This window comes from Xenopus tropicalis, chromosome 3 (assembly GCF_000004195.4).
Source record: "Xenopus tropicalis strain Nigerian chromosome 3, UCB_Xtro_10.0, whole genome shotgun sequence".
In the NCBI taxonomy this organism is placed as follows: domain Eukaryota; kingdom Metazoa; phylum Chordata; class Amphibia; order Anura; family Pipidae; genus Xenopus; species Xenopus tropicalis.
The window spans coordinates 2,996,065-3,019,743 of record NC_030679.2 but is presented as its reverse complement, the minus strand read 5'-3'; the positions used below and the strand labels follow the sequence as shown (position 1 = coordinate 3,019,743).

The 23,679-nt window shown below is 49.5% G+C and overlaps 2 protein-coding genes across 2 annotated transcripts in view; both read left to right on the top strand.

Moving 5' to 3' along the window:
* Positions 1 to 5,480: 5,480 nt before the first annotated feature.
* stk38l (serine/threonine kinase 38 like) overlaps positions 5,481 to 23,679 on the top strand; it is a gene marked incomplete at its 3' end in the record, with an annotated part of 387,778 nt that continues 369,579 nt past the window's right edge. Inside the window, 13 exon segments of the mRNA NM_001006752.3 lie at positions 5,481 to 5,629; positions 6,902 to 6,953; positions 7,836 to 7,958; positions 8,272 to 8,355; positions 8,459 to 8,582; positions 8,662 to 8,816; positions 9,591 to 9,693; positions 9,812 to 9,873; positions 9,954 to 10,071; positions 10,158 to 10,281; positions 10,508 to 10,603; positions 11,850 to 11,941; positions 12,048 to 13,500. Of these exon segments, the coding sequence (NP_001006753.1) occupies positions 5,496 to 5,629; positions 6,902 to 6,953; positions 7,836 to 7,958; positions 8,272 to 8,355; positions 8,459 to 8,582; positions 8,662 to 8,816; positions 9,591 to 9,693; positions 9,812 to 9,873; positions 9,954 to 10,071; positions 10,158 to 10,281; positions 10,508 to 10,603; positions 11,850 to 11,941; positions 12,048 to 12,175 (1,395 nt within the window). The 5' untranslated portion in view covers positions 5,481 to 5,495.
* Positions 18,744 to 23,679, top strand: part of arntl2 (aryl hydrocarbon receptor nuclear translocator like 2) — a 29,654-nt gene continuing 24,718 nt past the window's right edge. The window contains 1 exon segment of the mRNA NM_001102828.1: positions 18,744 to 18,851. Within this exon segment, the coding sequence (NP_001096298.1) occupies positions 18,818 to 18,851 (34 nt within the window). The 5' untranslated portion in view covers positions 18,744 to 18,817.

The window sequence follows — 23,679 nt, the reverse complement described above, 5'->3', positions numbered from 1 at the left end:
GTAGTACAGTCCTGTATTATAGTAAGTAGTAGTGTAGGCAGTACAGTAAGTAGTACAGTGGGTATTACAGTAAGTACAGTAAGTAGTACAGGGGGTATTGAAAGTACAGTAGGAAGTACAGTAAGTAGAGTAAGTAGTACAGGGGTATTATGGTAAGTATAGTAGGCAGTACAGTAAGTAGTACAGGGGTATTATGGTAAGTATAGTAGGCAGTACAGTAAGTAGTACAGGGGTATTATGGTAAGTATAGTAGGCAGTACAGTAAGTACAGTAAGTAGTACAGGGGTATTATGGTAAGTATAGTAGGCAGTACAGTAAGTACAGTAAGTAGTACAGGGGGTATTATGGTAAGTATAGTAGGCAGTACAGTAAGTACAGTAAGTAGTACAGGGGGTATTATGGTAAGTATAGTAGGCAGTACAGTAAGTAGTACAGGGGGTATTCTGGTAAGTATAGTAGGCAGTACAGTAAGTACAGTAAGTAGTACAGGGGGTATTCTGGTAAGTATAGTAGGCAGTACAGTAAGTAGTACAGGAGGTATTATGGTAAGTACCCCACTGTACTACTTACTGTACTTACTGGTTTACTTACTGTACTACTTACTGTATTACAGTAAGTACAGTAAGTATAGTAGGCAGTACTGTAGATATTACTGTACTGCTACATGTGATACCTCTGTACTTACTGTAATACCCCCCTGTACTACTTACTGTACTGCCAACACTACTACTTACTGTAATACCCCCCCTGTACTACTTACTGTAATACCCCCCTGTACTACTTACTGTAATGCCTACATTACTACTTACTGTAATACCCACTGTACTTACTGTAATACAGTAAGTAGTACAGTAAGTAAACCAGTTAGTACAGTAGTAGTGGGGCAGTACAGTAAGTAGTAGTGGGGGCAGTACAGTAAGTAGTAGTGGGGGCAGTACAGTAAGTACAGTAAGTAGTAATGGGGGCAGTACAGTAAGTAGCAGTGGGGGCAGTACAGTAAGTAGCAGTGGGGGCAGTACAGTAAGTAGCAGTGGGGGCAGTACAGTAAGTAGCAGTGGGGGCAGTACAGTAAGTTGCAGTGGGGGCAGTACAGTAAGTAGTAGTGGGGGCAGTACAGTAAGTAGTAGTGGGGGCAGTACAGTAAGTAGCAGTGGGGGCAGTACAGTAAGTAGCAGTGGGGGCAGTGCAGTAAGTACAGTAAGTAGTAGTGGGGGCAGTACAGTAAGTAGCAGTGGGGGCAGTACAGTAAGTAGTAGTGGGGGCAGTGCAGTAAGTACAGTAAGTAGTAGTGGGGGCAGTACAGTAAGTAGCAGTGGGGGCAGTACAGTAAGTAGTAGTGGGGGCAGTGCAGTAAGTACAGTAAGTAGTAGTGGGGGCAGTACAGTAAGTAGCAGTGGGGGCAGTACAGTAAGTACAGTAAGTTGTAGGGGGCAGTACAGTAAGTAGTAGTGGGGGCAGTACAGTAAGTAGTAGTGGGGGCAGTACGGAGTAGCTTGCTACTGATTACCCTATCAGAGTGACTCTGCACTGGGGCAGATCCCATGCTGTGGGAGTATAAATTCCCCGTGCTGGGGGGGCGGCTCCCCGGTAGCCAGAGGGCCACGCCCCACATACGGTTCTGCAAGGGCAACTCCGCCTCCTGGGAAATTCAATGGAAACTCGCTAAACCTGCTCCTCTGAGACAATGTTGGGACGTTGAGCTTAGTACATCTCATTAACGGTTGCTGCCCCGGGGTAATTAAATCACTCAGGATATTTGCCCCTTGAAGGTGCATGAAATATACAAATGGGCTGTTTGAGGCCCCGCCCACATCCGTATCCCCAGGTAAACAGTGCGCTTACACGACTCAGGGGCGGAGCCTGTTGCAGTACCAGAATGCCTGCTGCTCCGGCACGATGTAGCCCAATAACCGACTGACATCTGCTACATTGTTTCAGCAGTCAGAACTCTGAACGCTCATTGGGGAGGGGGGGCTAAACCATCGTCACATCTACACAGGGGCCACAGTTGTGTTGTCTCTGCAAACGCAGGTGTGGGGCCCCGGAACCTGCATTACACAAGCGCATTCCTGAGTCGGATAAACACAGGATTTACTGTGCCTCACTAATATCCCTCCACGTGCAAATAGCTTGGCGTCTGGGCCCAATTAGCTACTGTGTCTCGGCTTTATTGACAAGGAGGTGAGGTAGAGGCAGTAAAATGGTACTGGGCGGGGCTATAGGTCTGTATAGGGGGGGGGGGAGGCCCATATACACAGAGCAGTGCCGCAATAGAATGCCCTATTCCTAGCAACTTTGCAATTGGTCTTCATTATTTATTTTGTATAGTTTTTTTTAATTATCTTCTGCCTCTTTCCAGCTTTCAAATGGGGGTCGCTGACCCCGGCAACCAATAACTATTGCTCCGTAAGACTACAAATGTACTATTATTGTTACTTTTTATTACTTCTCTTACTATTCATATTCCCATTTCTTGTTTAAACCACTTCCTAATTGCTGGGGTATATAAGACCCTAGCAACCAGATAGCTGCTCAAATACCAAACGGAGAGCTGCTGGACAAAAAGCTAAATAACAAAGAAAAAAAAAAAGAAGACCAATTGCAAAATGTTTTAGAATATCAATGTCTACATCATATTAGTGCTAATTTAAAGGTAAACTTCCCCTTTAAACTGTTTTTTTTTTTCCTCTTGTGGTTTCTCGACGGTTGGGATTTAGCAACCAGAATAGGAAGGGAGCCCGGGGCTCACATTGATGTTGAGCCATCAGTATGAAGGTGGGGGGGCTCGGTACCTCTGTAAGGTGGGGGGGCATTTCCAGAATTGCTGCCCCCTAATGACTGTAATGCTTCTGCTACATTGTTTCATGAGTCGGACCCAGAGGAGAGAAAGGGACAGACTGCCGAGTAGCAATTAAAATGGCAAACAGTGCTTTATAGCTGTCGCTTCAGAAGAGGAGATGCTCACCCCCCACTCTCACCCCCACTCTCACCCCCACTCTCACCCCCACTCTCACCCCCACTCTCACCCCCCACTCACACTCAAGTGTAACGTTTGCATTGAGTTCTCACTGTACAAACACATTGGTCTTCCTGTTGATCCCTGACTGTATGTGGGTGTTGCTCAGTGGGAACAGGAGTCTGTCTGTGGGCCCCCGGGGCCCGGTGTTAAATAAATTGGGTGTGTGGGTGCTGCTCGCTGTGGGTGAGTGAGTGCTGCTCGCTGTGGGTGAGTGAGTGCTGCTCGCTGTGGGTGAGTGAGTGCTGCTCGCTGTGGGTGAGTGAGTGCTGCTCGCTGTGGGTGAGTGAGTGCTGCTCGCTGTGGGTGAGTGAGTGCTGCTCGCTGTGGGTGAGTGAGTGCTGCTCGCTGTGGGTGAGTGAGTGCTGCTCGCTGTGGGTGAGTGAGTGCTGCTCGCTGTGGGTGAGTGAGTGCTGCTCGCTGTGGGTGAGTGAGTGCTGCTCGCTGTGGGTGAGTGAGTGCTGCTCGCTGTGGGTGAGTGAGTGCTGCTCCCTGAGGGTGAGTGAGTGCTGCTCGCTGTGGGTGAGTGGGTGCTGCTCGCTGTGGGCGAGTGGGTGCTGCTCGCTGTGGGCGAGTGGGTGCTGCTCGCTGTGGGCGAGTGAGTGCTGCTTAGTGGGCGAGTGAGTGCTGCTTAGTGGGCGAGTGAGTGCTGCTTAGTGGGCGAGTGAGTGCTGCTTAGTGGGCGAGTGAGTGCTGCTTAGTGGGCGAGTGAGTGCTGCTTAGTGGGCGAGTGAGTGCTGCTCAGTGGGCGGGTGAGTGCTGCTCAGTGGGTGGGTGAGTGCTGCTCAGTGGGTGGGTGAGTGCTGCTCAGTGGGTGGGTGAGTGCTGCTCAGTGGGTGGGTGAGTGCTGCTCAGTGGGTGGGTGAGTGCTGCTCAGTGGGTGGGTGAGTGCTGCTCAGTGGGTGGGTGAGTGCTGCTCAGTGGGAGAGTGAGTGCTGCTCAGTGAGAGAGTGAGTGCTGCTCAGTGAGTGCCAGACAGGGGTGCAGGTGAGTGAGGCTCAGTGGGTGGGTGAGTGAGGCTCAGTGGGTGAGTGAGTGCTGCTCAGTGAGTGAGTGCTGCTCAGTGAGAGAGTGAGTGCTGCTCAGTGCGTGAGTGCCAGACAGGGGTGCAGATGAGTGAGGCTCAGTGGGTGAGTGAGTGCTGCTCAGTGGGCGAGTGAGTGCTGCTCAGTGAGTGCCAGACAGGGGTGCAGGTGAGTGAGGCTCAGTGAGAGAGTGAGTGCTGCTTAGTGGGTGAGTGAGTGCTGCTTAGTGGGTGAGTGAGTGCTGCTTAGTGGGTGAGTGAGTGCTGCTTAGTGGGTGAGTGAGTGCTGCTTAGTGGGTGAGTGAGTGCTGCTCAGTGGGTGGGTGAGTGCTGCTCAGTGAGAGAGTGAGTGCTGCTCAGTGAGAGAGTGAGTGCTGCTCAGTGAGAGAGTGAGTGCTGCTCAGTGAGAGAGTGAGTGCTGCTCAGTGAGAGAGTGAGTGCTGCTCAGTGAGAGCGTGAGTGCTGCTCAGTGAGTGCCAGACAGGGGTGCAGGTGAGTGAGGCTCAGTGGGTGGGTGAGTGAGGCTCAGTGGGTGAGTGAGTGCTGCTCAGTGAGAGAGTGAGTGCTGCTCAGTGAGTGCCAGACAGGGGTGCAGGTGAGTGAGGCTCAGTGGGTGGGTGAGTGAGGCTCAGTGGGTGAGTGAGTGCTGCTCAGTGAGTGAGTGCTGCTCAGTGAGAGAGTGAGTGCTGCTCAGTGCGTGAGTGCCAGACAGGGGTGCAGGTGAGTGAGGCTCAGTGGGTGAGTGAGTGCTGCTCAGTGGGCGAGTGAGTGCCAGACAGGGGTGCAGGTGAGTGAGTGCCAGACAGGGGTGCAGGTGAGTGAGGCTCAGTGGGTGAGTGAGTGCTGCTCAGTGAGTGCCAGACAGGGGTGCAGGTGAGTGAGGCTCAGTGGGTGGGTGAGTGAGGCTCAGTGGGTGAGTGAGTGCTGCTCAGTGAGTGCCAGACAGGGGTGCAGGTGAGTGAGGCTCAGTGGGTGAGTGAGTGCTGCTCAGTGAGTGCCAGACAGGGGTGCAGGTGAGTGAGGCTCAGTGGGTGAGTGAGTGCTGCTCAGTGAGTGCCAGACAGGGGTGCAGGTGAGTGAGGCTCAGTGGGTGAGTGAGTGCTGCTCAGTGAGTGCCAGACAGGGGTGCAGGTGAGTGAGGCTCAGAGCGCACGTAGCACGAGGTTTGCACTAATTGCTCCCAGCCAATCACCAGCAGCCGGGGGATATTTGGGCCCCACCCTGAGCTGTAACACTGGCTCCTTGTGGCGCTAATGTCCCGGGTGGGGGGGGGCACCTTCCCCTTTTTCCCCTATTAAACTTACAGGGATTCTTTGTAACCTCTGCCCCTCCCATCCCATTACCCACCCACCGGCCCTGCTGGGAGGCTCTTCCCTGGGCTTGTAGTAGTAGGTACCGGGCCAGGCAGCACCAGGGTCATTGGGCTCTTTCTGTCTCCTCACAGGCACCGTTACTATGGCAATGACAGCGACGAACCCGACGTCTTGTCCAATGAGCAGCCACACCCGGGAGCGGGTCACCGTGGCCAAACTCACTCTGGAGACTTTCTATAGCAACCTGATCCTGCAGCACGAGGAGCGAGAGACCCGGTACCGGCACTTATGGGCTCGGGGGGTTCTGGGTATCATGGGAAATGTTTTATAGGGGGTTCTCTTACTGTCTGTGGGACTGTGGTACCAGCACCCAGCATCCCCCCGATATCCAACTGCGCTCTGATTGGCCCATTGGGAGATCCCACAGCATCTAGCTCAGGCCAGTTAGTGGGGGATTTGGGGTGAGTGCTTATTTGTGCCCTGGGTACCCCTGGAACTATAGCGGGGTGACTGTTACCCCAATGTTTCTATATATCTGTAACCTTGTTATGGGCTAAGGGGGCCCAGCCTGAAGGCCAGTTAGGGGGGGATTTGGGGTGAGTGCTTATTTGTGCCCTGGGTACCCCTGGAACTATAGCGCGGTGACTGTTACCCCAATGTTTCTATATATCTGTAACCTTGTTATGGGCTAAGGGGGCCCAGCCTGAAGGCCAGTTAGGGGGGGATTTGGGGTGAGTGCTTATTTGTGCCCTGGGTACCCCTGGAACTATAGCGGGGTGACTGTTACCCCAATGTTTCTATATATCTGTAACCCTGTTATGGGCTAAGGGGGCCCAGCCTGAAGGCCAGTTAGGGGGGATTTGAGGTGAGTGCTTATTTGTGCCCTGGGTACCCCTGGAACTATAGCGGGGTGACTGTTACCCCAATGTTTCTATATATCTGTAACCTTGTTATGGGCTAAGGGGGCCCAGCCTGAAGGCCAGTTAGGGGGGGATTTGGGGTGAGTGCTTATTTGTGCCCTGGGTACCCCTGGAACTATAGCGGGGTGACTGTTACCCCAATGTTTCTATATATCTGTAACCTTGTTAAGGCAGGAGCAGCACTGGGTCCCCTATTTATCCTATCACTGGAACCATTGACTGGTTACCATGGTTAGTATGCCTAGCAACCAGATAGTGATTCAAATTCCAAAACCAGGAGCTGCAATAAGTAACAGTTCTGACTCTGTAACCTCAGAGGAACTTTCTGATCTGCTATTTTGCTCTGCTGATTCCTGTGCATTGATGTTTCACATCCACAAATCTGTGGAGATTCAGCTTGTGATTCGCTCTCGGCCGCACTCCTTCTTATTGGCCGAGGGTTGGGCAGGCTCACTTGCCCCCCCCCCAGGTTATTATAGTACTGTTGGGGTCATTCCTTAGACCAAACAGCCAGGAAACCCACAGGCTGCAGATGACTTTATGCTGCGCAGGACGACTTTTAAAGTAGTACAGTCTGCAGCAGTCACTAGATCAGACTGATGATATTATGTGTGTGTGTGTGTTACAGGCAGAAGAAGCTGGAGGTCGCCATGGAAGAGGAGGGCTTAGGAGACGACGAGGTAATTTATTTGGTGTTATTTGACTATATTTGCCCCCCCAAATGCCCTCCCCCGATTGTTGCACGCAGGGTCGGACGGGGGGGGGGTGAAGGGCCCACCCCTAAAGGGACATTATAATATAAGTCTTATGCTTCATTGAACATAAAGAAGCAGTGTATGTGTTTGGTATTTCAGCAGCTATCTAGTTGCTAGGGCCTTGTTTACCATAGCAACCAGACATGGGTTTGAACTGGAGACTGAAATATGTATAGGAGAGGGACTGAATAGAAAGATAAATCATTTTTAATTATTTAGAGTGAATTAAAGTGAATAGGAAAGATGTAGAAGAGAAAGACAAATAATTCAAAAACTGTAAAAAAAAAAAAAGCAAACATATTAAAAATTAACTTAAAGATGAACCTACCCCTTTAAGAGAATGCACTTACCTAGGCAGTAGCCAGGGCTGATTTCCCCAACGTTTTTGGCCTTTGCAGCACTGCCGGCTTCCAAGGAGTTTAGCCTCAAGGTCCCTCAGCTGTTTGGATTCACTGAATGCTCCCCCTAGTGGCAGAATGCAGAATCTGTTAACGGATTAGCAACACCCCAAAAAAAAAAAAGTATAAGTAGTATAGGGGGTTCTGCAGTCATGGTAGAAGGGGGGTCCCGACGTGGAAAGTTGGAAAAATGGGGGCTTACAATAGGGGCGGGGCTTTTGTGGACTGGCATGGGTAGGGTGAATATGTGGCAGAGTGAGAGGGACATTGAATCCACATTTTACTTGTTGGTGGGGGCCCCCGGTGACCCCCCTGGTTAGTAGTTTAGGGTCCCATGATGCCTGTGGGTGACAGTCCCAGTTGTACATCAGTTCATTGAAACTCTCGATCTGACCAATTGCCCCAACAGAAAAAAATGCGCCGGTCGCAACACGCCCGGAAGGAAACTGAGTTCCTGCGCCTGAAGAGGACCCGGCTGGGCCTGGAAGACTTTGAGTCCTTGAAAGTCATCGGCCGAGGAGCCTTCGGAGAGGTGGGTGTCTCTCTCTATCCGGCCGAGAGCAACTTTCTAAATCGACATCTTTAAAGGGGAAATTGCCCAAATTGGTATTAAAAAAATTGGAAATGTATTTGCTATTCAGTAGTTTATGTTCTCTGCACTGCTTGTTCTGACTCCTGAACCAATGTAGTAGTAGCCAGATGATGGAGGAGATCCGACTTTCATTGTGTTGTTTCAAGAGTCAGAACCAGAAGGGGCAGATAGTGCTTCTGCCCCACCGTCCCCTCCCTACTGAATCCTGGGAAAGCCACGGATACATTTTTTAATAAAAATCGACCAATTGCAGGTCCGCCTTGTTCAGAAGAAGGACACCGGGCACATCTATGCCATGAAGATCCTACGCAAGGCTGACATGCTGGAGAAAGAACAGGTACGTCTGGTTCCTTAAGAGGCTTTTGCCTCAGGTGTCCCTATGCGGGTCATGCAGAGCCTCTTTGTTCCCATAATGCACCTCTCTCTCTTTGGCGCAACAGGTAGCGCATATCCGGGCGGAGCGGGACATCCTGGTGGAAGCGGATGGGGCCTGGGTGGTGAAGATGTTCTACAGCTTCCAGGATAAGAGGAACCTCTATCTGATCATGGAGTTTCTGCCCGGAGGTAATGTCCCGCCCCATGGCCTGTGTCCAGGGTGCAAAGGATTATGGGTTGGTTATATCACTTCTTTTGCTTTGCTCAGGGGACATGATGACTTTGCTGATGAAGAAGGACACGCTGACGGAGGAGGCGACGCAGTTTTATATCGCCGAGACTGTCCTGGCTATCGATGCCATTCACCAGCTCGGGTTCATCCACAGGGATATCAAGCCGGACAATCTGCTATTGGATGCAAAGGTAGGGATGCCGACCAACCCAATTCCTTGGATCAGGAACTAAAACTTAGGAGCCCACTTTTCCCCATAGAAGCGCCCAATGACCAATCTCCTTGGGTCAGGAACTAAATCTAAGGAGCCCACTTTGCCCCCATAGAAGCTCCCAACATCCAAACTCCTTGGGTCAGGAACTAAACCTAAGGAGCCCACTTTGCCCCCATAGAAGCTCCCAACATCCAAACTCCTTGGGTCAGGAACTAAACCTAAGGAGCCCACTTTGCCCCCATAGAAGCTCCCAACATCCAAACTCCTTGGGTCAGGAACTAAATCTAAGGAGCCCACTTTGCCCCCATAGAAGCTCCCAACATCCAAACTCCTTGGGTCAGGAACTAAACCTAAGGAGCCCACTTTGCCCCCATAGAAGCTCCCAACATCCAAACTCCTTGGGTCAGGAGCTAAAACTAAGGAGCCCACTTTGCCCCCATAGAAGCACCCAACAACCAAACTCCTTGGGTCAGGAGCCAAAACTAAGGAGCCCACTTTGCCCCCATAGAAGCACCCAACAACCAAACTCCTTGGGTCAGGAACTAAAACTAAGGAGCCCACTTTGCCCCCATAGAAGCTCCCAACAACCGAACTCCTTGGGTCAGGAGCTGACTTTGCCCCCGTAGAAGCTCCCAACAACCAATTTCCTTGGGTCAGGAACTAAAACTGAGGAGCCCACTTTGCCCCCATAGAAGCTCCCAACAACCAATCTCCTTGGATCAGGAACTAACAGGTTTTCTCCGTATCGTAGGGTCACGTCAAGCTTTCGGATTTTGGCCTCTGCACGGGGCTGAAGAAGGCCCATAGAACCGAGTTTTACAGGAACCTGACCCACAATCCCCCCAGTGACTTTTGTAAGTAGTGGGTTTGGATACGACCATAATGAATTGGTTACTAGGCAACAACAAAGGATGATGGGGTAGGTGCCCAAACTTGGCCGTTGTCTCTAAAGTCTCATTGGTTTCAATGCAGCGTTCCAGAACATGAACTCCAAGAGGAAGGCGGAGACGTGGAAGAAAAACCGCCGACAGCTGGTGGGTAACGGGCTCAGCGAATCGGTCGGGCGCCCCGTTGCTATGGGCATTCGCTGATTCACTTACATGATCTGTTTCAGGCCTACTCCACTGTTGGGACCCCCGATTACATCGCTCCGGAGGTCTTTATGCAGACGGGCTACAACAAGCTCTGTGATTGGTGGTCGCTGGGGGTCATTATGTACGAGATGTTAATCGGTAAGTTGGCCGTTTCGGCGGGGAGTAAGTTGTGGCTCTTGAGCCTCCGATAATGGGACATATTTCTGTCTTTTTCCTGAACCCAGGGTACCCCCCATTCTGCTCAGAGACCCCCCAAGAAACGTACAGGAAAGTGATGAACTGGAAGGAGACGTTGGTCTTTCCTCCCGAGGTGCCGACGTCGGAGAAATCCAAGGATCTGATTCTCAGGTCAGTGGTACTGGGGGGGTTACTGGGTGTCGGAGTGGGCTTCTCTGTCTCACCCCCAGGTGGCGCTACTTCTGGGTTCATGTCGATAGAAACTCCGGACCCTACGACGCCTGTAATAAAAGGCACTTAGGAGCAGTAACCCATAGCAACCAATCAGCAGGTAGCATTTACTGGTTGCTATGGGTTGCTGCTCCTGGGATTTAGAAAGTATATTTTGCACTCACAGGTTTTGCGCGGACTCGGAAAACCGCGTTGGGTCTAACGGTGTCGAGGAAATTAAGAGCCACCCCTTTTTTGAAGGCGTCGATTGGGGCCACATCAGGTACAGTTATACCCTGTTTGTGTTAGAGATCCATATACCGACTGGGGGGGGGGCACCTCTTTAGCAGGGGGTAACCGGCTTTACCCCCCGGCGGAACCTCTATAGCAGGGGGTAACCAGCTTTACCCCCCGATGGTACCTCTATAGCAGGGGGTAACCAGCTTTACACCCCGATGGTACCTCTATAGCAGGGGGTAACCGGCTTTACACCCTGATGGTACCTCTATAGCAGGGGGTAACTGGCTTTACACCCCGATGGTACCTCTATAGCAGGGGGTAACCGGCTTTACACCCTGATGGTACCTCTATAGCAGGGGGTAACTGGCTTTACACCCCGATGGTACCTCTATAGCAGGGGGTAACCGGCTTTACACCCCGATGGTACCTCTATAATAGGGGGGTAACCAGCTTTACCCCCCGATGGTACCTCTATAATAGGGGGTAACCGGCTTTACACCCCGATGGTACCTCTATAGCAGGGGGTAACTGGCTTTACACCCCGATGGTACCTCTATAGCAGGGGGTAACTGGCTTTACACCCCGATGGTACCTCTATAGCAGGGGGTAACTGGCTTTATACCCCGGAGGCACCTCTATAGAGGGGGGTAACCGGCTTTACACCCCGATGGTACCTCTATAGAGGGGGTAACCGGCTTTACACCCCGATGGTACCTCTATAGAGGGGGTAACCGGCTTTACACCCCGATGGTACCTCTATAGAGGGGGTAACCGGCTTTACACCCCGATGGTACCTCTATAGAGGGGGTAACCGGCTTTACACCCCGATGGTACCTCTATAATAGGGGGGTAACCGGCTTTACACCCCGATGGTACCTCTATAATAGGGGGGTAACCAGCTTTACCCCCCGATGGTACCTCTATAATAGGGGGTAACCGGCTTTACACCCCGATGGTACCTCTATAGCAGGGGGTAACCGGCTTTACACCCCAATGGTACCTCTATAGCAGGGGGTAACCGGTTTTACACCCCGATGGTACCTCTATAGCAGGGGGTAACTGGCTTTACACCCCGATGGTACCTCTATAGCAGGGGGTAACTGGCTTTACCCCCCGATGGTACCTCTATAGCAGGGGGTAACTGGCTTTACAACCCAATGGTACCTCTATAGCAGGGGGTAACTGGTTTTACACCCCGATGGTACCTCTATAGAGGGGGTAACTGGCTTTATACCCCGGAGGCACCTCTATAGAGGGGGTAACTGTCAGTATATTTATTTTTATTGCAGGGAGAGGCCGGCGGCGATTCCTATTGAAATAAAGAGCATCGATGACACCTCCAATTTCGACGAGTTCCCGGAGTCGGACATATTGCAGCCAGGTAACGCTTTGCGCTATAATCACCCTGTCTGCCAATGAGGCTCCTCGCTGTAAGCGCCAATGCTTAGGAATGAGCTCCTGTTAAACAACCCCCTACTCTGTTTCAGTGTTGAACCCGCCGGAGCCCGACTACAAGTCCAAAGATTGGGTCTTCCTCAATTACACGTACAAGAGGTTCGAAGGCCTGACGCAGCGGGGCTCCATCCCTTCCTACATGAAATCCGGGAAGCTATGAGCAGCGTCGCCCCCCCACCCTGAAACAGTTACTCAGGTATCCGCAGAGAACACCTCTAGACTGGGTGTTCCCATAAACCTGTCCCCACCCCCGGAGGAAATTCAGCAGGACTAGGATTTCGCCCGACGACAGCTGGCTGCGCCGGCGACTTAATCCCTCCCCCTTTTTATTTTGGAGGGAAAAAACTTTTTATTTTGATTCTGCCCAAAGGTACTGGAATGTGTGCGGCTGTCTCTCCGGCTGTCTCTCTGGCTGTCTCTCTGTGAGCCCTACAGGTCAATTGTATGTACTGGCACCGAGCCATTGTGTTATAATGGGCCGCCATCACTGTTATATGGCCAGTAGGTTAATGTGGCCTTTAAACGGTCACTATTGGGCGCCCGGAGGAAACGTACTGGGTTCCATTGTTACTTTATCCGTGTAAATGTCTGATTTTATCCTTATTTATTCCGCACTGCCCCAATCATCGTTCATTAAATGTGTCCTAGCGGCTGATTGGCCCACTAGCGACTGTTTGGCATAAGCCCCTCCCTGTGTAGCATCAATAATTAATAGGCACCACACAGGGGGGGGTCAATATAGTATCACATGACCTTGCCGAGAAGTCGATGATTTTAGCTTTATTAAAGGGAAAGTAAGGGGTAAAAGCATTTCCATTTAGGGAATCATTCCAAATTTTTTATTAATGTTGCAAATGTCTTGACTCTATAACACTAGGTGATAAGGGCGATACAGCGCGACTATGAAACCGCATGTAATCTGCGCTTAAAGGGAAAATATACCATATTTTTGAGTTTTCCATATACAGTTACCCTAGGATATTTGTATTTATACATATGGGTAGGGGGTGCCATAGTGTTTCCCTTAGACAGTACAGTATGGGGGTACAGCTTATTGTGTGCCCAGAACATTCCCTCTCTGTATATTTGTATTTATACATATGGGTAGGGGGTGCCATAGTGTTTCCCTTAGACAGTACAGTATGGGGGTACAGCTTATTGTGTGCCCAGAACATTCCTTCTCTGTATATTTGTATTTATACATATGGGTAGGGGGTGCCATAGTGTTTCCCTTAGACAGTACAGTATGGGGGTACAGCTTATTGTGTGCCCAGAACATTCCTTCTCTGTATATTTGTATTTATACATATGGGTAGGGGGTGCCATAGTGTTTCCCTTAGACAGTACAGTATGGGGGTACAGCTTATTGTGTGCCCAGAACATTCCCTCTCTGTATATTTGTATTTATACATATGGGTAGGGGGTGCCATAGTGTTTCCCTTAGACAGTACAGTATGGGGGTACAGCTTATTGTGTGCCCAGAGCATTCCTTCTCTGTATATTTGTATTTATACATATGGGTAGGAGGTGCCATAGTGTTTCCCTTAGACAGTACAGTATGGGGGTACAGCTTATTGTGTGCCCAGAACATTCCCTCTCTGTATATTTGTATTTATACATATGGGTAGGGGGTGCCATAGTGTTTCCCTTAGACAGTACAGTATGGGGGTACAGCTTATTGTGTGCCCAGAGCATTCCTTCTCTGTATATTTGTATTTATACATATGGGTAGGGGTGCCATAGTGTTTCCCTTAGACAGTACAGTATGGGGGTACAGCTTATTGTGTGCCCAGAGCATTCCTTCTCTGTATATTTGTATTTATACATATGGGTAGGGGGTACCATAGTGTTTCCCTTAGACAGTACAGTATGGGGGTACAGCTTATTGTGTGCCCAGAACATTCCTTCTCTGTATATTTGTATTTATACATATGGGTAGGAGGTGCCATAGTGTTTCCCTTAGACAGTACAATATGGGGGTACAGCTTATTGTGTGCCCAGAACATTCCTTCTCTGTATATTTGTATTTATACATATGGGTAGGGGGTGCCATAGTGTTTCCCTTAGACAGTACAGTATGGGGGTACAGCTTATTGTGTGCCCAGAACATTCCCTCTCTGTATATTTGTATTTATACATATGGGTAGGGGGTGCCATAGTGTTTCCCTTAGACAGTACAGTATGGGGGTACAGCTTATTGTGTGCCCAGAACATTCCCTCTCTGTATATTTGTATTTATACATATGGGTAGGGGGTGCCATAGTGTTTCCCTTAGACAGTACCGTATGGGGGTACAGCTTATTGTGTGCCCAGAACATTCCTTCTCTGTATATTTGTATTTATACATATGGGTAGGGGGTGCCATAGTGTTTCCCTTAGACAGTACAGTATGGGGGTACAGCTTATTGTGTGCCCAGAACATTCCCTCTCTGTATATTTGTATTTATACATATGGGTAGGGGGTGCCATAGTGTTTCCCTTAGACAGTACAGTATGGGGGTACAGCTTATTGTGTGCCCAGAACATTCCTTCTCTGTATATTTGTATTTATACATATGGGTAGGGGGTGCCATAGTGTTTCCCTTAGACAGTACAGTATGGGGGTACAGCTTATTGTGTGCCCAGAACATTCCCTCTCTGTATATTTGTATTTATACATATGGGTAGGGGGTGCCATAGTGTTTCCCTTAGACAGTACAGTATGGGGGTACAGCTTATTGTGTGCCCAGAACATTCCTTCTCTGTATATTTGTATTTATACATATGGGTAGGGGGTGCCATAGTGTTTCCCTTAGACAGTACAGTATGGGGGTACAGCTTATTGTGTGCCCAGAACATTCCCTCTCTGTATATTTGTATTTATACATATGGGTAGGGGGTGCCATAGTGTTTCCCTTAGACAGTACAGTATGGGGGTACAGCTTATTGTGTGCCCAGAACATTCCTTCTCTGTATATTTGTATTTATACATATGGGTAGGGGGTGCCATAGTGTTTCCCTCAGGCAGTACAGGGGCATTATTATGGTATATGTTCCATTTAAGCGCCTGATGGCGGCGAGTCACGTTCCTTTAATTCAGCTTCCTGCCCCAGAAGAGGGGGCAGAAGAGGAAATAATACATGAGGGCAGGGGCAATATTAAGCTGTAAGGGGAGTTACAGTTAATAGATGTGATTGTGTTAATAGACTGTATCTGATTAATTAGCTTATATATATAATGAGCAATGTAATATAATAAATAAATCTGACCCCTTAGACAGATTTATCCTTTCACTTTTCCAAAGGGCTTTCTGACCTGCCAACCAGGCTGCTGCTGCTCAGCGATTGGCAGGCACTGCAGGGGGGGGGGGTGTTGTTTATTCTATTGTGGACAGTAGGTTTGCTCCTATCTTCAAGGGCAAGTAACGCCAAATAGGAAAAGAAATTATTGAGATCTGACTGACCTGTTATTTCTGTTCATCTTTCAGTCTCTCTCTCAAAGCAATGCATGGTTGCTAGGGTAAAGCAGACCCTAGCAACTGGATAGCTGCAAAACAAAAGGCTAAATCAATAAAAACATAATACTACACCCCCTGTAGCCTTTGTGCACTGAGATTGCTTCTGAACCCCCCAACCCAGAGATTTAACCCCCACCTGCCTGCATTGCATTCTGGGAGAATGAGACCCCAGTGCAACTCTATAAGACTGATTCATAAAATGACGTCTCGCCTGAAAGGCTCTTTCCTTCATCTCATCCTCCTCCTCCTCCTCTCATTATATTGGGGCGCATGTGGTTTTTTAAATTTTTTTACATTTTTTTGATTGTTTGGGATCTGTTGTGTGAATTGCTGGCGCCGCGACTGTCGCTTTGTACAAATGTCTGGCTTCAATAAAATCACTGTTACCGACGTGTCATTTACTGTCTGTGTCTCTCTCTTTGTACTGATAGTAATGTATGTTCCCCTGTACTAAGCACAATTCAGCAGAAACAGCCCCCTAAGTTTGCCCATAGCCTGTACAGAGAGATACCATAAAACTATGGCACATAGGGATTCCCCTGTACTAAGCACAATTCAGCAGGAACAGCCCCCTAAGTTTGCCCATAGCCTGTACAGAGAGATACCATAAAACTATGGCACATAGGGATTCCCCTGTACTAAGCACAATTCAGCAGGAACAGCCCCCTAAGTTTGCCCATAGCCTGTACAGAGAGATACCATAAAACTATGGCACATAGGGATTCCCCTGTACTAAGCACAATTCAGCAGGAACAGCCCCCTAAGTTTGCCCATAGCCTGTACAGAGAGATACCATAAAACTATGGCACATAGGGATTCCCCTGTACTAAGCACAATTCAGCAGGAACAGCCCCCTAAGTTTGCCCATAGCCTGTACAGAGAGATACCATAAAACTATGGCACATAGGGATTCCCCTGTACTAAGCACAATTCAGCAGGAACAGCCCCCTAAGTTTGCCCATAGCCTGTACAGAGAGATACCATAAAACTATGGCACATAGGGATTCCCCTGTACTAAGCACAATTCAGCAGGAACAGCCCCCTAAGTTTGCCCATAGCCTGTACAGAGAGATACCATAAAACTATGGCACATAGGGATTCCCCTGTACTAAGCACAATTCAGCAGGAACAGCCCCCTAAGTTTGCTCATAGCCTGTACAGAGAGATACCATAAAACTATGGCACATAGGGATTCCCCTGTACTAAGCAGAATTCAGCAGGAACAGCCCCCTAAGTTTGCCCATAGCCTGTACAGAGAGATACCATAAAACTATGGCACATAGGGATTCCCCTGTACTAAGCACAATTCAGCAGGAACAGCCCCCTAAGTTTGCCCATAGCCTGTACAGAGAGATACCATAAAACTATGGCACATAGGGATTCCCCTGTACTAAGCACAATTCAGCAGGAACAGCCCCCTAAGTTTGCCCATAGCCTGTACAGAGAGATACCATAAAACTATGGCACATAGGGATTCCCCTGTACTAAGCACAATTCAGCAGGAACAGCCCCCTAAGTTTGCTCATAGCCTGTAGAGAAAGAGAGATATAAATGCACTGCAGTATATATATATATATAGAGTACAATGCTGTACAGTGTAAGTAGTACAAACACAGGCAGAAGGATTAGGACTAGGGAAAGCGTCGGGTATTAATTTGATGCAGAAATAGCTCCCTCTAGTGGGAGAAGCTCAAATAACTGATTTTACTTCAGTCTGTTAATAGAAAGCAATTACCCCCCCCCCCCCCCCACGCTGACACTTAGTTGGAACCAATCACTTTCAATCTCCCATCTTTAGAATTTGGAAAACGTTACCATGATAATAACCGTATCAATTGACAGTGTCATTTGAATAATAAAAAGTAACAATAATAACAATACAATTGTAAGTTCACACAAGTTTTGGCTGTCGGGGTCACTGACCCCCCCAATTGAAAGCTGGAAAGATATAGAAGAGGGGGGCAAATAAATAAAAAAAAAAGAAAAAATCAATGAAGACCAATTGCAAAGTTGCTAGAAATAGGTCATTGTATAACGTACTAAATGTTACCGTAAAGGTGACCCGCCCCTTTAATCTCCCCTCAGCTACTTCCTGGACTCATTACTGTGCTGCAATTAAAGGGGCGGTTCACCTTTACGGTAAGGTTTAGTTATCCTATTCCTGGCAACTTTGCAATTGGTCTTCATTTATTTTATCTTTTATACTTTTTGATTAATTTGCCTCCTTCTGACTCTTTGCAGCTTTCAAAATGGGGGTCACTGACCCCGGCAGCCAAACCCTATTGCTCTGTGAGGCTCCAGTTTTATTGTTATTGTTACTTTTTATTCCTTATCTTTCTATTCAGCCCCTCCCCTATTCATATTCCTGTCTCTCATCCAAACCACTCCCTGGTTACTAAGGTACCTTGGACCCTAGCAACCAAACCCTATTGCTCTGTGAGGCTCCAGTTTTATTGTTATTGTTACTTTTTATTCCTTATCTTTCTATTCAGCCCCTCCCCTATTCATATTCCTGTCTCTCATCCAAACCACTCCCTGGTTACTAAGGTACCTTGGACCCTAGCAACCAAACCCTATTGCTCTGTGAGGCTCCAGTTTTATTGTTATTGTTACTTTTTATTCCTTATCTTTCTATTCAGCCCCTCCCCTATTCATATACCTGTCTCTCATTCAAACCACTCCCTGGTTACTAAGGTAACTTGGACCCTAGCAACCAAAAACCTATTGCTCTGTGAGGCTCCAGTTTTATTGTTATTGTTACTTTTTATTCCTTATCTTTCTATTCAGCCCCTCCCCTATTCATATACCAGTCACTCGCTCAAACCACTCCCTGGTTGCTAAGGTTAAGTGGACCCTAGCAACCAGATAGCTGCTAAAATTCCAAACTGGAGAGCTGCTGAACAAAATGTAAAATAATTAAAAACAAAGACCAATTGCAAATTGTCTCAGGATATTACTCTTTAACCCCTTTAACGACCTGACTCATATAAATTGAACTACTCCTCCCCACATTTCCTCATTATACACAGGGGGTGGGGTATCCGGTATCAGTGGGCCCGGGTGTCTGTGCCAGTTCCGCACTCTACTTCCGGGTTCCCTGAGGGGCTCTGAGAGAAGCTTTTACGGTTTCCAAGGAGACGGCGGGAACTTCGCCCGGACGTTCTCGCGAGAATCCATTGGCCAATGAGCGAGGGCGGTGCGGGCAGGGGGCGGGGCCGGCTGACAGGGAGAAGCCGGAGAGAGTGAGGACGAGCCAGAAGGCGAGAGGCGCCGCTGGTGCCCTGGGAGGGGCGGGAGGAGGAGGAGATGGCGGCCGGTGCGGTGTCGGACGAAATGCCCGGTGAGTCTGTTTTTCTACCGTAATGTCCTCTCACTTACCTACCGAGTCTGCTGCCCTGTTACTTACCTGTCTGTGTATCTGCCCTAGCGCCCTTTTCCCTACTCGCCCACTGTACTCCTGTGTCCGGGTACTCACCTACCTACTCACCCACCTTAGTGCCCACCTACCCTAATGCCCACCTACCTTAGTACCCACCCACCTTAGTACCCACCTATCCTAATGCCCACCTACCCACCTACCTTAGTATTCACCTACCCACCTACCTTAGTACCCACCTACCCTAATGCCCACCTACCTTAGTATTCACCTACCCACCTACCTTAGTACCCACCTACCCTAATGCCCACCTACCTTAGTACCCAGCTGTCCACCTGCCCCAGTGCCCACCTATTCACATACCCTAGTGCCCACCTATTCACCTGCCCCAGTGGCCACCTACCCTAGTGCCCACCTATCCACCTGCCCCAGTGTCCACCTACCCTAGTGCCCACCTATCCACCTGCCCCAGTGCCCACCTCTTCACCTGCCCCAGTGCCCACCTATCCACCTGCCCCAGTGCCCACCTATCCACCTGCCCCAGTGCCCACCTCTTCACCTGCCCCAGTGCCCACCTATCCACCTGCCCCAGTGCCCACCTATTCACCTGCCCCAGTGCCTACCTGCCCTACTACCCCTCTGTTCTATTGGCACAGTAACCTCCGTTCTATTGTACCCTCGGTTCTATTGGCACGGTACCCTTGGTTCTATTGGCACGGTACCCCTCCGTTCCATTGGCACAGTAGCCCTCCGTTCCATTGGCACGGTACCCCTCGTTCTATTGGCACGGTACCCTCGGTTCTATTGGCACGGTACCCTCGGTTCTATTGGCACGGTACCCTCGGTTCTATTGGCACGGTACCTCGGTTCTATGGCACGGTACCCTCGGTTCTATTGGCACGGTACCCTCGGTTCTATTGGCACGTACCCTCGGTTCTATTGGCACGGTACCCTCGGTTCTATTGGCACGGTACCCTCGGTTCTATTGGCACGGTACCCTCGGTTCTATTGGCACGGTACCCTCGGTTCTATTGGCACGGTACCCTCGGTTCTATTGGCACGGTACCCTCGGTTCTATTGGCACGTACCCTCGGTTCTATTGGCACGGTACCCTCGGTTCTATTGGCACGGTACCCTCGGTTCTATTGGCACGGTACCCTCGGTTCTATTGGCACGGTACCCTCGGTTCTATTGGCACGGTACCCTCGGTTCTATTGGCACCGTACCTTCTTTTCTATTGGCACGGTACCCTCTGTTCTATTGGCACGGTACCCTTGGTTCTATTGGCACGCTACCCTCATTCCTATTGGCATGCTACCCTCATTCCTATTGGCACGTACCCTCGGTTCTATTGGCACGTACCCTCGCTCTATTGGCACGTACCCTCGGCTCTATTGGCACGTACCCTCGGTTCTATTGGCACGGTACCCTCGGTTCTATTGGCACGGTACCCTCATTCCTATTGGCACGGTACCCTCATTCCTATTGGCACGTACCCTCGGTTCTATTGGCACGTACCCTCGGTTCTATTGGCACGTACCCTCGGCTCTATTGGCACGTACCCTCGGTTCTATTGGCACGGTACCCTCTGTTCTATTGGCACGGTACCCTCATTCCTATTGGCACGTACCCTCGGTTCTATTGGCACGGTACCCTCGGTTCTATTGGCACGGTACCCTCGGTTCTATTGGCACGGTACCCTCGGTTCTATTGGCACGGTACCCTCGGTTCTATTGGCACGGTACCTCGGTTCTATTGGCACGGTACCCTCTGTTCTATTGGCACGGTACCCTCTGTTCTATTGGCACGGTACCCTCTGTTCTATTGGCATGGTACCCTCATTCCTATTGGCCGTACCCTCGGTTCTATTGGCACGGTACCCTCGGTTCTATTGGCACGGTACCCTCGGTTCTATTGGCACGGTACCCTCGGTTCTATTGGCACGCTACCCTCATTCCTATTGGCACGTACCCTCGGTTCTATTGGCACGTACCCTCGTTCTATTGGCACGTACCCTCGGTTCTATTGGCACGTACCCTCGGTTCTATTGGCACGTACCCTCGGTTCTATTGGCACGTACCCTCGGTTCTATTGGCACGTACCCTCGGTTCTATTGGCACGGTACCCTCGGTTCTATTGGCATGGTACCCTCGGTTCTATTGGCACGGTACCCTCATTCCTATTGGCACGGTACCCTCTGTTCTATTGGCACGGTACCCTCGGTTCTATTGGCACGTTGCCCTCGGTTCTATTGGCACGGTGCCCTCGGTTCTATTGGCACGGTGCCCTCGGTTCTATTGGCACTGTACCCTCGGTTCTATTGGCACGGTACCCTCTGTTCTATTGGCACGGTACCCTCTGTTCTATTGGCACGGTACCCTCGGTTCTGTTGGCACGGTGCCCTCGGTTCTGTTGGCAGGGTGCCCTCGGTTCTGTTGGCACGGTACCCTCGGTTCTGTTGGCTCGGTTCTATTGGCACGGTACCCCTACTTGCTATTGCCAAGTTACCTACCCACCCTGCCCTTGTACCTACCCACCTATTCACCTGCCCCAGTACCCCACCTGGCACAATGCCATGCCCCACTGTTTATTGCCCTTTTGCCTATTTGCCTTCTAACTATCCCTGACAGCCGTCATCGTTTCCTTTTCCCATTTTGTGCTGCCAGTTACTTACCCTCTCTGGCAACAAGCTGTAGTGTCTGTATAACTGCCCCGGTACCTACCTACTCGGCTGCCCTGGTACCCCTCAAGCATAGAGTTCTCTATTATGTACCTATTATCCTACTCGCCTGCATGAGTACTTACCTGCCACAGTGAGTGTTATTTGTCTATCTACTCACCCAAACCCCCCCTCCTACCCTCTCCCATCCCTGTACTTACCCCTTACTGCCCTCTGTACTTACCCCCCTGCGTCTCTCTGCTTCTGTCCTCACTGTGTCCTCAGTTACTTACATGCAACTGTCTGTCCCTTTCCCTTCCCTGCACTGCTGGTTCTGACTCCTGATACAACTCCCCAATATCCATTCATTCCTCATTCTCACTGGGTTTATAGTTATGTGTAACTGTCACTGTGTCTGTCCCTTTCCCTTCCCTGCACTGCTGGTTCTGACTCCTGATACAACTCCCCAATATCCATTCATTCCTCATTCTCACTGGGTTTATAGTTATGTGTAACTGTCACTGTGCCTGTCCTTTCCCTTCCCTGCACTGCTGGTTCTGACTCCTGATACAACTCCCCAATATCCATTCATTCCTCATTCTCACTGGGTTTATAGTTATGTGTAACTGTCACTGTGTCTGTCCCTTTCCCTTCCCTGCACTGCTGGTTCTGACTCCTGATACAACTCCCCAATATCCATTCATTCCTCATTCTCACTGGGTTTATAGTTATGTGTAACTGTCACTGTGTCTGTCCCTTTCCCTTCCCTGCACTGCTGGTTCTGACTCCTGATACAACTCCCCAATATCCATTCATTCCTCATTCTCACTGGGTTTATAGTTATGTGTAACTGTCACTGTGTCTGTCCCTTTCCCTTCCCTGCACTGCTGGTTCTGACTCCTGATACAACTCCCCAATATCCATTCATCCCTCATTCTCACTGGGTTTATAGTTATGTGTAACTGTCACTGTGTCTGTCCCTTTCCCTTCCCTGAACTGCTGGTTCTGACTCCTGATACAACTCCCCAATACCCATTCATCCCTCATTCTCACTGGGTTTATAGTTATGTGTAACTGTCACTGTGTCTGTCCCTTTCCCTTCCCTGCACTGCTGGTTCTGACTCCTGATACAACTCCCCAATACCCATTCATCCCTCATTCTCACTGGGTTTATAGTTATGTGTAACTGTCACTGTGTCTGTCCCTTTCCCTTCCCTGCACTGCTGGTTCTCACTCCTGATACAACTCCCCAATATCCATTCATCCCTCATTCTCACTGGGTTTATAGTTATGTGTAACTGTCACTGTGTCTGTCCCTTTCCCTTCCCTGCACTGCTGGTTCTGACTCCTGATACAACTCCCCAATACCCATTCATTCCTCATTCTCACTGGGTTTATAGTTATGTGTAACTGTCACTGTGTCTGTCCCTTTCCCTTCCCTGCACTGCTGGTTCTGACTCCTGATACAACTCCCCAATATCCATTCATCCCTCATTCTCACTGGGTTTATAGTTATGTGTAACTGTCACTGTGTCTGTCCCTTTCCCTTCCCTGCACTGCTGGTTCTGACTCCTGATACAACTCCCCAATATCCATTCATTCCTCATTCTCACTGGGTTTATAGTTATGTGTAACTGTCACTGTGTCTGTCCCTTTCCCTTCCCTGCACTGCTGGTTCTGACTCCTGATACAACTCCCCAATATCCATTCATCCCTCATTCTCACTGGGTTTATAGTTATGTGTAACTGTCACTGTGTCTGTCCCTTTCCCTTCCCTGCACTGCTGGTTCTGACTCCTGATACAACTCCCCAATACCCATTCATCCCTCATTCTCACTGGGTTTATAGTTATGTGTAACTGTCACTGTGTCTGTCCCTTTCCCTTCTCTGCACTGCTGGTTCTGACTCCTGATACAACTTCCCAGATAGATTTGTTTTTTCCAACAGCTTCATCTGTTTTGGCAACAATAACCCTACAGACTGGGTGCCAGGGCCAGTACCTTCCCTATACTGAGGGTGGCGCTCCTGAGCCTGTTGGGCTGCCATTGCTAAGTCCACATTTGGGAGTCTTTATTTTGTGCTGAGTCTGATGATGTCCAGACTTGCAGTTGGTCTTCCTGCAGGCAGCTTTGT